Raw genomic sequence first — 12,909 nt, 5'->3', positions numbered from 1 at the left:
GTTACCCTTGTCTCAATCAGCATAAACTTGAATTAACCCCTTTAAAGAAAGCATAATTATTCCTTTGGGGGCTTGTGGACTCGTGGTAATGGTATCCTGACTTTACCCTTGTCTCTGTTATGTCTCTGTTTTGTCTTGCTGATCTTTTTTATATATGATTACTGTGCATGTTGTTTTTTACGTAGTACTTAGAGTTTAAGATTTAGATTTTATTATTTCATTAATTGTCTTAATATAGCTATACACATAGGGTAGTTTTATAGTGTCTTGTTGATCTTTCTAATATATGGGTACTATGCATGTTTTTACGTAGTACTTATAGTGTAGGTATAATAGAGTAGTTTTAAAGTATAACTGAGTAGTTTTGATCGATTTCTTTTGAAACAGTATTGCAAAAAGTTTTCGTGTCTGCGGAACGTCATTTTTTTTATATAAAGGGCCTTTGAACGTTCACTCTTGCATGAAAAGGGCGCTATTTAAATCCGGTATAATAATAATAATAATAATAATAATAATTATAATAATAATAATAATACTATTTCGGTTTTCATCTATGCCATTGATATCCCATGTTATAACATGTATTTTGAATCAAATTTGTTTTTATGTCAAGTGATAATTGAACAGAATGATTATCTGTGCCTGTCATACTGTTTGTTTGTCATTAAAGAAATATATATATATATATATATATATATATATATATATATATATATATATATATATATATATATATATATATATATATATATATATATATATATATATTTAATGATGTGTGATTCCTAACTCCTGGACAACTCTTGTTTGGGGCTTTCAGCCAAAGAAGGATGGGCACTATACTTTCAAAATTAAATGGCAACGCTTTGAATGAATGGCCACGTGCACGTGACGAATTAAGACTGCGCGTGACTTTATCAGCATGGTAAATGTGTGCAGTGCACGACGCGGTAGTAGTCCATAGTACGGAAGCAACTCTTGTTTTTGCTCCTGAAACAAATGCATTGTACGTTAAAATGTTAGTTTAAGCGCTAAATTGGATAAATGGCTTAGTGCAACTGACAAATTAAGACGTCGAGTGATAATATCAGTGTGATATGTGATTACAACCACATCCATTGTCCTTGGAAACTATTGTTGTTGTCTTCTGGAAACTTACACATGAGTACTGTTTATTTAAAGTTAATGATAAACTTAACGTTGATACAAAGCCTCAATCGGATAAATGATCACGTGCTCGTGATGCATGTAGACGGCGCGTGACTATCAACGTGGTAGCTATGCTTGTCCATTAATATCAAGAATAAGCCCATTGTCTGGAAAACCTATCGTGTGGGAAAACATTGGCACTATGTTTTAAATATTTCATGACAAACATTAAAATGGATACATGTTCACGTGAATGTAACGAATTTAGACGACATGTGACTATATCAGCATGGTAGCTGTTTGTGAAATGTATAAGACCATAGTATTCTATACTTTGGAAAATCCCAGTTGAGTGAATTCTACAAAAGGGTGATGCTATTCATTAACGGCTGGACACTAAATATGTTTCTAAGTATATATTATAAACGTCCATAAAGCACATCAAAGAGTGTTGCAGTTTGTTGAAATTTGCGTTGTAACTAATCTCTTAGTCTTAATTGAAGCTTAAGATATTGCTATTACAGATACAGAACATAACCTATGAATGATTGGATTACGAATTATTCGAATATCTGAAAAGCAGAGATGAACCAAGTTTGAAACAACAGTGTGAGAAGGCAGTAAATCTTCAATGGATCATCGACATTCAACAGTATACTGACATTAAATTGCAAGCTTTGGTTAACTGGTTATACATGCGCAATACAAATCAACCAGAATCACAATATATTAAAACAAAATATTATTGAATTTTTGGTTAAGCTTATAAAATACTGTAAACATGGATCAGTATGTTTTTTCTTTTTGTTCCAGATAAGTATGTGTGCCAAATCCAACACTTGCAGTATGCAGCATCAAAACAGTTTGAATTTGTTATTCTATTGTGTTGCATATAATGTACCTCTGACAATTGATTTATGTATGATCATTACATTTTGTGTCAAGTCTGGACAAGCAAATCTGTGAATTAGTGCGTTAAACAGTAATACACTATTAAAAATGTCTTAACCTTGATATCGAGTTATATAAAGACTTGTGTAGCAATTTGTTTGATTGCACTAAGTCTATTGGGTAATTTAAGGCAAATACGGGTTTTCTTCCTCCTTCTTTTTCCACAGAGAGAAAAATCTTGAGACCACGTAAGAGGTCTCACTAGTGTTTACAAGCGTTTTCTTTAATTTGACCAAATGAGCTAAAATTTACCCCCACGTGCTTCAGTTTCGAACCTCTCTGAGTTATAATTTAACAAACTTTTCTGACTTTGTGTCTTGAATACATATTGTCTAAAGAGTGTGCATGAACCTTTTCGTTCAATTGACCAAATTAACTAGGTTTTGACCCTTCTTGAACCAGTTTCGAATTAGGCAGAGATATAAATCGGACAAATGTTCTGATCAAGCAGTTATGTGACCTCGATATTGTTCTCAAGCATATTGTCCATTTTGAATTATTTTGTAGTTGACGGTGTGCATCAGTTTACATCAAGTCTCGGACTGAAAGCGGAAGCCTATACCTCTCGCTATTATGGCGAGTGTTTTATCGACTGAACAAACAAAGTCGTCAAAGAAGCTGAACATCAATCTCCGTTAAGTTTAGTAGCGTAACGAAATTAAGAATAACTTAGCGAAAATAATTTCGATTAAACAGTATTTTTTAAATCACTTGTTTGTATTTTAACGGCTGAAAACGAGAACTATATTAATCTACACTTCATCATTTCTAATCGAAATAAATTCACTATTGCTATTCCGTGATGTCCATTGATAAACGATTAAAATGATATCAGTTTCGTTTATAAACGTTGGGCAATTAATAATGGGGAATCATCATAGATTTTTTTTATGTAAATACACATAATCATTATTAAAATACAATTTATAAGATAATTATCTAAACATTAATTTCTGTGGTGAATTTGGTTAAACTTCATTAAATCGTATAAACATACTTTTATTCAAAATTGTCACCTGCGAGGATAGTAAGCACACAAGTATTTGCCTTGTCTTGACTGTTTATACTAAGGACACCCTGATAACACCTAGTTTACCTTGACAATAGTGGTAATACCTGGGAGTAAAATATTCAATTAGTTTAGCATTTGCATCCAATTATGGCATGTATAAACTTTACATTATATTACAAGTGGAAACAAGTATTTTTTTCTCACGTAAAGAAAGTTGGACATATTGTTAGTCTGGACAATACTTTGCGTTACTAGGCAGCTGTGTTAATTTTTCATAATATTGTTTGTGAGTTGCTTGTCGCATATGTGCAAGAACAATTTTATAGGGATAATACACATTTTCGAGGGCATGATCATCTGCGGGCGCTCGAAAAATCCGTTCTTGTCCGAGTGCGCCCGCAGATGATCATGTCCGAAAAAATGTGTATTTTCGCTATTATTGCATAAACAAATCACACATACAAAAATAAATTAAAATAACATTGCAAATAATAGGTCTTGTTCATTCGACATCGACACAATAATTCGATTATTTCATAGGTTGTGTTTTACATACGCCTCACTCGGGGCCCTCACTGGGTCATCCAATGACGAGGCCTTACCTTCGGATAGGCAGTTTTCGATTAACATTGAGTTTAAACAGTGGATTAATGCAAATTTGAAGTGCAGCCGCGCAAAGAAAGAAATGAGGAATTATGTTGGAATTTACTAGTCGCGACGGATAACTATATTGTCAGAATAAGTATTTGTTTTCATAGATGTTTTTTCGTACACTGGTACAGGTACCGTCTAACTTATTTCGTTCCACCGAAATTTTGTAAAAATGAATACTGCCAAGAAGTTTTTCAAGCATACAGCAGGAACGTTGAAGGTACATAAACACTTACATTTATATCAAAGTCTTTTCAAAGTGTTGAGTAAATAACCTTAACTTAATTGACATTGGCAATAAAATAAAGCTGTTGTCAAAAGAGTGCAGATGGTAAAATTTGAAAAGTGGATTAAAAAATTCTTTGCTTTTTATCCCTGTATGCATGAGGAAACTGGAGTTTATTCAGTTCCCCATCTATGTTTGGAAAGTCGTCGAAGGCTGAAGTTTAATTAACAAAGTTGATAATAACGTCATTGAATCCACTAAGAAGAACTCAAAGAAGACAGAAGTCTCAATGGGGAATAGTTGCAATAATTCAACTCTCAGCTTTATAACGCAATGGTTAGCTGAGAGTTGCAATGCGCCGGCTCTTGCCCATGGGTGCACAATTTAATCAACAATGCAATGGTTAAGGAACACTGAAACTGCAAGATCTTATCAACGTTTACCTGTCTAAACCACAAACTCATACGAATGGTACCATTAAAACAATGAATAATTGCGTTTTATTGACTTAGTTTTGCTTTCGTACGCTGTATCCGCCATATTGGAAAATTGACCCAATATTGGTTAGGTCGCAGTACACCAATATTTTGCACGTCGGGTTATGTGTTGGAGCCTACAAAGTCGATAACGATGTGTTATTCGATACAGAATACACTGTTTCAAATTCAAACATAAAACATGTCAGCGAGGAAAGTGTGTTGAAACATCGTCGTGTTTTTATAGGGTGCATGCAAAGGATAACATCCGTAGGTTGCCATTCAGGTAAATTTAACATGTTTATGAAGTTTATTCATTATTTTCCTCAATTTGTCTCGAACGACGCCTGTTTAGTGAAGCGCACGGTTTCTCTGCGCTGAACTGCACCCATGTTTATAAAGGGGATGCAAATGGACTGACAGAGCCGCCATAGCAAAAATTATCAAAGGCTCTGGAAGTCCGTTTATATGGATTAAATGGGGAACAGATTTCAAAACTTGATTGACATACAGGTATTTATTTCATTTATCTATGTACGTATTTAATAAATGATGCTCGATTGGTCAATGTCGGCTCTGGTACTACTTACATGTATCCCGGGTACTCTTTAAGTATACTTACATGTACCCCGGGTACGGTAAATAAACTTAAACGTACCCGGGCGATATTAGACTGTACCCGAGTTGTATTCCCGCCCAAAATTACATGGCGTAATACGATATTGTTTATCTTAAGCAAACTTCTCTTTAAAAAAAATTCTTTAACAGAAAATAGACATTAATGTGAACAAAATTAATTTAAAAAGAAAATAGACGACAACGACTGATTTAGAGTTAAAGTTCTCGGATACGTTCAAGTATATTGACATTACCCGGGGTACATGTAAGTATACTTAAGAGTACCCGGGGTACATCATCACTGATGCTTATCCAGTTTCTCGTGTATCCTTAAAAACTCGTTTAATCCTGGTGTATTAGATTTTGTTCATCAGTGAGAAGACAACGAAGAAAATTATATCTTCAAAGCTCATCTGGTCACTTGAGGTAGATAGCAAAGGTCCTCAAATACCGGTTCACAAACAAAACTCGGTCGTTCAAATAACAGACAATATGTCCTACAATGACTGTTTAATACTTGTAATTATTTCATTACATCATTATGTATCATGCAAACTGTTTTGTTGGTATAAATACTAAATGTCGGTATAATAGTTTTAATTGTGTTATTAATCGAAATTTGCTGTAGCCCTACATCACATAAGCTATATATTTTGCTCACAGGCTTGTAGAAAGACCCACTTTAACAGCTCGACTTGCTTTTAAAAATCACAAAACAGAACACAAGTGCTACATGTCCTTCCATTTTTCAATCAAAACTTTGATGAGATTAATATATATTCCAAAGTTTATTTTAAAAAATAACTTCACAATTTTTTATTTTGTGTTTGGCTAGTTTAAAAAAAAAGTTCGGACATGTAAAATATTGTAGGTTTTAAGATTGATTTGTGTTGGAAATTCAGATGTTAAACCACTATCCAAAAATCTAGATATAAATAGCAACGCTAACACTTGCTTCGAGTTGCAGGACTCCATCATGTTCATATATTTTACTTAAATCATAATTAAGGTAATCCATATATTAATAGGATTATAATTTGTAATTTAAACAATCTTGAAAAGGCTCAATAAACAGCGTTTCATAAGAAAATATATGTGCTCTTTGCCTTGTGGCTTCAAAATTTTTTGAAGTTATTATTACAGGCAGGTTTCTTATAAGGAAAACACATGGGCTTCACCATAGCAGATGACATACCTATTTGTTTCCATACATGTAAAAATTTAACTGGCTTTATAATTTGAAACTTCTGTCACATTTTTTTTAATTTGAAGAATGTTTTATGGTCCAATATGATAACCATCCATACAGTTTGTCATAAATATTCAAGTGCCATTGCTGATTGTAGAGAAACCACAAAAATATACAAGTCAGACAACAAATTGTTAATTAAATTTGTTTATTTTATTTTCAACAATACATGTATTCAATAACTACAGTGGGCAATACATGTGTAAAATTAGTAGGATGTAAATTAATTCCTTCTTTCAGTACAAAATAGAATACTAAAGAGATGGTGGTGACGCCACAATGATAAACTTGTCCACGCGCGTTACTTCCCTTAGTGATGGCTGACCGGGAAGCGCGTCCAGGTTATCTGCCACTACCTGGCTATTTTTGCAGTCAAACAATTTTCGAAAAAGATGGTGACACGTATAAATTTATTGATATAGTTAAACAGTGTTCAGTGCCTATGTCTCTCAAATTGTTCAAAAAAATTTATGATTATTTATTTCAACAATATTCAATAACTACAGTGGGCAATAGATGCATACAATAAGTAGGATGTTAATGCATTCTTTCTTTCAGTACAAAATAGAAAACTTTGTTAACCTACCATTGAAGACATCGTTCACATTTTACATTTCCGGACAAATTTATTACGGTGACACATATTAAGTTATTGATATAGTTAAACAGTGTCCAGTGCCTATTTATCTCAAATTGTTCAATACATGTATGTTTATTTATTTCAACAATATTCAATAACTACAGTGGGCAATACATGTATACAATAAGTTGGATGTTAATGCATTCTTTCTTTCAGTACAAAATAGAATACCTTGTTAACCTACCATTTAAAGAGATCATTCACATTTGACATTCCCGGACAAATTTATTCGGGTGACACATATGAAGTTATTGATATAGTTAAACAGTGGCCAGTGCCTAGGTATCTCAAATTGTTCAATTAACGTATGCTTATTTATTTATTTCAACACTATTTAATAACTACAGTGGGCAATACATGTATACAATTAGTAGGATGTTAATGCATTCTTTCTTTCAGTACAAAACAGAATACTTTGTTAACCTACCATTGAAAGAGATTCATATTTGACATTACCGGACAAATTGATTATTACATACATGCAGTTTCATACTAAACAGCTTGGTGTGGTCAAAATTTCTAATTTAAATAAATGAGAGGGGATAACTCTAGAATTACCATATTAATCTTAATAAAACTTGCATTTGCACTTTCAAAGTATGACAATAACACATTTACTCAAATTTTAGTAATTACAGACCATAGTGACCTCAGTTAAAGGTCATAACTCTGGTGTTACCTAGTCGATCCTGACGAAACTTCAATATGGACTATCGCACTATAGCAATTCACATTCATTAAAAAAATTGTCATGAAATTCCATGAAATACACATACTGGTAGTTACTGAGAAAAATGTCATATTTAATCAATAAAGGGTGCATAAACTGAGTTTACCTAATCAATGCGAATGCAAAGTATGTATGCACCATAGTATGATAATACAGATTTACAAATGTAATGCAAGTTCCAGGAAATTTAATATTAACAGTTGCTGAGAAACGGCTCAGGACTGGCATAACTAATAACAATTTATAAACATTTTGTAAAAAACAAATTTCACAGAAATCAAAACTCATAAGAAACAAATACCTTTTAAATCCCTGACACTTTGATACACAGATGCTTATTTTTTTGTATATATATCACAGACATTTAATCCTCCAAACAATTATTTGCCCATTCAACACCTTCAGACTTGTTACTTACAAAAATTCTAACACGGAACATGGCAAATAAACAAGATACATTGTATTAATCTTTATTAAAAACCGTGTTAGAATCAAAATAATTTGTGTAGGTTATAGTTTGTTGTCTAATAACCCACGGTCGAAAGTATAGTTTCATTGTTTCAAATCACTACGCATCTAAACTTCTGGTCGTGGGTTATTCGACAACACACTGCAATGTACACAAATAATTTCTTAAATATTATCATCAATTCTAAGAAAACTAGAATAAAGCATTTTCACATTATGTTTATTTGACGAGCATAGCGAGCTAGTTCATCTGCTTATCAAGATTACAAAATTCTCTCGTAAGTAAACATTTACATACAATCGTTTATGAAACAGCCCCCTGGTGGTTAACACTATAATGGCCCATACAATTTTAATGTAAGACAAAACATTTTTAAAATTAAACTTCAACAAAATGCATTATGAGACCAAAAACACAATTTTTCAATCTGCCACAACTGTTTCTTTACTTGTTAAAAAATTGGAAGTTGCATGTGCCTCCAGTTATATTGAGGTTGAAGGTGTGGTTTCCCATGGTTGGAATTGTCAGCGTGTTGGTGCTTCTGTATGAGTTGATAGTTTGGCTGTTACTTGATTGCTCTGATTGATCAGATATGCAGATTTCTGTGGCTGAAAGTCCTGCACTTAATGCTTCAGCACATTAACGTTTTTGTTCAGATGTTTGGTTTTCATTGTAATGTTTTAGAGATTCTTCTGTCTTGTGCTTATTTGCGTAGTATCAATTCCATGACTGTAACTGCTGTAGCTCTGACAGAATGGTTTGTGTATGCCCTAGACAGCTTGCAGACGAATGAGATGTTTTTCATAATTGTTCCAAGTTTGTTCTTCCCAAGAACAGCATTCCCATACCACACTGTTGATCCTCTACATTTCTTAAAAGGCTTTTGAAATAATGCAGTGTTTGATGGAGACAACTTTGAAAGATAAAACTTGAAGACATCAACGAGGTTAATTTCAGAACATCCAATTGTTAAGGCATAACCTCTTTGGACTGTATAGTCCCATGCCTTACTTGATGAGCCACCCTGCCAATTTTTACTTGTTTCTCCATGTCTTTCAGTTATATATTCTACCCCTTTGTCATCTGCTTTTACTTCAAACGAGTCGACTTTCAGCTCACGAAAACCTTCGCGTCCTCGCCTGGAAACAAAATAACATAACAGAAACCAAAAAGTGTTTGTTAAAATTTCAGGGTCATTTTTGTACCCTTGAAAATATATCTCCATTTTTGATATGTCCCCCTTTTAAAATGCAGGCATATGCTTTTGCTTTCCATTTCCAACCCATTTTTTGCACATTGTTTCTTGCGTACGATTTGCTAGCATGAAGGCCGTTCCTGTTAGAATGTTAACTGCCCTGTTGTATGGGTTTCCAGCAATAGTCCTTTGAATGCCCTCCCTTAAACCACGCAGGGTTCCCGGAGAATATATTTTGCCATCATTCGTGCGAACCTCCGCATAGAATTTTCGAAGTATTTGCGCTAGCTCATCATCAGACACACTCTCCAGGTCCACATTGAAATTCCGTTTCTGCAGCCAGTCTGAATTAAAGAAGAAATCGTAATTCAAAGGTCAATAATAGCATAAATACACATTTTCTCGGACATGATCATCTTCGGGGCGCTCTCAAAATCCGTACCTGCCCTCATGCTGCACACGCGGGCAGGAACGGATTTTTTGAGCGCCCGCAGACGATCATGCCCTCGAAAATGTGCATTATCCCTTTATTATTATCCATATTATGAAATTGCTAAATAATTAAATAACCATACTGAGTTCGCTGTTGATGCCTCTGAAGTAAATCGGCATTAACATGCACTACACGCTAAGCGTGCACTCAGTCCTACATACATATTTCAACCATGGACTGTTTTGTTGACACTATAATTCCAATAAACATCATTTATGTTAAATTAATAAGGTATTTGTTGATTTTGGTAGCATATCGATTTAATTTCACAAGCGATATATGTCACACATATATCCCTATAAACAACCATAAAGCATCCAATACACCTCCTTACATTGCAAAAACACTTCAAAACATACCCTCAAACTTTTTTATGGCCCATTTTGTTGACTGCTTAGTGGATTTGCATTTCACACTTTCATCTAACCGGTAAATTTCTTCTTCAAACATCTCCCTGTCAGCTGTATCATCAACTGAAAAGTATAATGTTAAAACTTCAAATAAGTTGACTATTTGTTAATAAGTCATAAATATAGAATTACATAAGAATGTAACAGCAATTACAATATTGGTTCAATAAAATTTAAATGTAATTTTCAATGAGTTTTATTCTTATATTACTTTACTACTTTAGTAGGGTAATATATAAGGGACATTGATACTGCCTTGCTATACATTTTGTAGCGACGCTAAAGAGCATTTGCTGGCGGCTTATAACACCAGAAGGTCCCTGTTTGTAATCCCATTGAGTTTGGAATTTTTTCAGGTAACATTTGCAGGTTACATAAGCACACAACATAATTAACTCACGGTTGTCTGGAAGACAACCCACAGATTTGAAGGCAAAAGGAAATTCATGGAAGAATTTCGATAGTGGTGGGAGACTGAGTGTGTAGTAGGGGGGCATATGAGGGACACTTAAAATATACTGCCTTGTTATACGAGTTAACTTTTTAAGTGATGGGAAGATTTACTTAGAAACTTGGAGGCCCCAGGTTGAATGCCATTGTTAGTAACCAAGTATTTACCTTCACCCATGCTGCCACCCGCCTCATTGTGGTTTTCTTCTTGTTGGTCTTGTTGGTTGTCAATGACCTGCATCAAAATTGAAATCTTAGTATTCTTATTTATTTTGGTACGTGCGATTTGTTTATGTCATTGACCTGCATCAAAATTGAAATCTTAATATTCTTATTTATTTTGGTACGTGCGATTTGTTTATGCAATTATAGCAGAAATACACATTTTCTCGGACATGATCATCTGCGGGCGCTCTCAAAATCCGTTCCTGCCCGAGTGCGCAGATGATCATGCCCTCAAAAATGTGTATCATCCCTTAAGTTCTTCCTATGATATAATTCATCCAATTATGACAACTATTTGGACCGGCACGTTCATGAATGCACAATCTTGAAATATAAAATTGAAGGTACATGTATAAGTGTGTGCTCAACCTTTGAGCTTGGGAACTGGGTCTTGTGTGCGACACTTTGTCTTATTGGGCTTCGCATTTGGGCAAAGTAATTTTAAAATCCATCCATTAACAACAAACATATGGTCAGGATGTACGTACAGCCCGACAGATGGTTCAAAACTATATGCCTCCCTTAGGCACATAAAAAAAGAAGCCTGAATAAGACACTAGCTCCTACTTACATCGAAGTCTTCATCAGCGAAAAGCCGGTCTACTTTAAATTCCGACATATCTGTTGTCCCACTCTGACAGTCAAGCTTTTCTGCAACATAGTTAAAGCATTCTAAACAAGATTACATTCAACGGTTGTTTGTACAATATTCAACTTATGTTGAAATAATTATCATTATTATATATTCAACTAATTTAATTGGTTCTTTAAGGGGCATATTGACGGCTAATAATGTATTTAATTCTTTCTTCGTATAGCCTAGGGAAATACCGTCGATAGGCTTCTTTTACTATAACGACCAATCGCAGGTAACTCAGTGGGTGGGGTATAAATTATAATACAAATTATTAATCAGCAAACATGATCAACTAACTCATGTGCAAGTATGCGAAATATTTATTAAATACGTTACATGTTTTACAAGTACATGTATACCTAAAATTAAATAACACCTTGTACTGTGCTTACTTTGCTCTGTTGCAAGTGTCGTCTGAATCATGGACATGGAAGGCTGTGGCTGTGCAGGCTCGAGTTCATGTCGAAAGACTCGTCGTGTTTTACCGTCCGATAACGATTGGATCAGATACATAGGCACTGGCCATTGATTTACTATGTTGTTGTGTTTTTAATCCGGTTAGCTTTCGGTTCGGGGACAGTACTGGTAGTCAACACAGAAATATTTAATAAAGGGTGACTTACAATAATACGCCCCACGTTAGGCGCCATTGTGGTGTTTTTACCGGTTAGCTCTTTGTGGGGTTCGTCAACAACTACAGCAATTAATTGTAAGGACACTAAATATAATACTCACGTTGACATCGACTGGACTGCTCGTCAGGATGGCACCAATCGTCCTCGTCGTCTTCGAGGGAACATGTCGGCTCGTCTCGTCGGCTCGTCGGTTGCACGTCACAGAATGGAACTTATACCTTCTGGGAATGGCCTTCCAGAGAAATACGTATTATAAACAGTGTCACAGAATGGCACTTTAACCTTCTGGGAATGGCCCTCCAGAGAAATATGTGTTCACACACAGCCACATGCTAACATAAGCAATCACAGGCTCACAATTACTCCTAGCAATACTCAGCTAGGGAAAATTCGTCCACTCGCATCAATCACCCGTGCACAAGAGACCGTATTATCTCGTGCTACCCAGCATGCACTATACCGATTTGTCGCTGGTTCCCAATCACGAGGTATGTGCGCATTTTGTAGACCGGGCACCGGCACAACTCTCCTCCCACTTTTCTCCTTTTGGGAGGACGCCACACAGCGAAGGAATCGTACCGGCGCAACCGATGAAGTAATAGTGCCCCTTGCGTAAGCACCTTGACCTAACACCTCAAAGTTAGGTCTGCATGCCGGCCGGCTTTCGTCCGACCTCTTTGTTTGCGCAACGCC

At 35.0% G+C, this 12,909-nt stretch overlaps 1 protein-coding gene across 1 annotated transcript; it reads right to left on the bottom strand.

Annotated features, from left to right (window-relative positions):
- Window positions 1-6,513: 6,513 nt before the first annotated feature.
- Window positions 6,514-12,909, bottom strand: LOC127879223 (uncharacterized). Its single transcript, XM_052425927.1, has 5 exons — window positions 12,317-12,909; window positions 11,516-11,595; window positions 10,888-10,954; window positions 10,219-10,332; window positions 6,514-9,710 (listed from the first exon to the last, which is right to left on the bottom strand). Exons 2-5 carry the CDS (start codon window positions 11,561-11,563, stop codon window positions 9,415-9,417), a joined length of 525 nt encoding a protein of 174 aa, XP_052281887.1. The 5' UTR covers window positions 11,564-11,595; window positions 12,317-12,909; the 3' UTR covers window positions 6,514-9,414.

The sequence above is a fragment of the Dreissena polymorpha genome, chromosome 4 (genome assembly GCF_020536995.1).
Source record: "Dreissena polymorpha isolate Duluth1 chromosome 4, UMN_Dpol_1.0, whole genome shotgun sequence".
In the NCBI taxonomy this organism is placed as follows: Eukaryota; Metazoa; Mollusca; class Bivalvia; order Myida; family Dreissenidae; genus Dreissena; species Dreissena polymorpha.
The sequence above is the reverse complement of the archived record's forward strand: the minus strand, read 5'-3'. Positions and strand labels throughout refer to the sequence as shown.

Excerpts from the sequence above, each read along its gene's own strand:
- LOC127879223 (XM_052425927.1), bottom strand. The coding sequence starts at position 11,563 with ATGTCGGAATTTAAAGTAGACCGGCTTTTCGCTGATGAAGACTTCGAT. Across the intron at positions 10,955-11,515 it reads TCGCTGATGAAGACTTCGAT|GTCATTGACAACCAACAAGA; the intron begins GTAAGTAGGAGC and ends ATTTTGATGCAG. Across the intron at positions 9,711-10,218 it reads GGCCATAAAAAAGTTTGAGG|ACTGGCTGCAGAAACGGAAT; the intron begins GTATGTTTTGAA and ends TCTTTAATTCAG.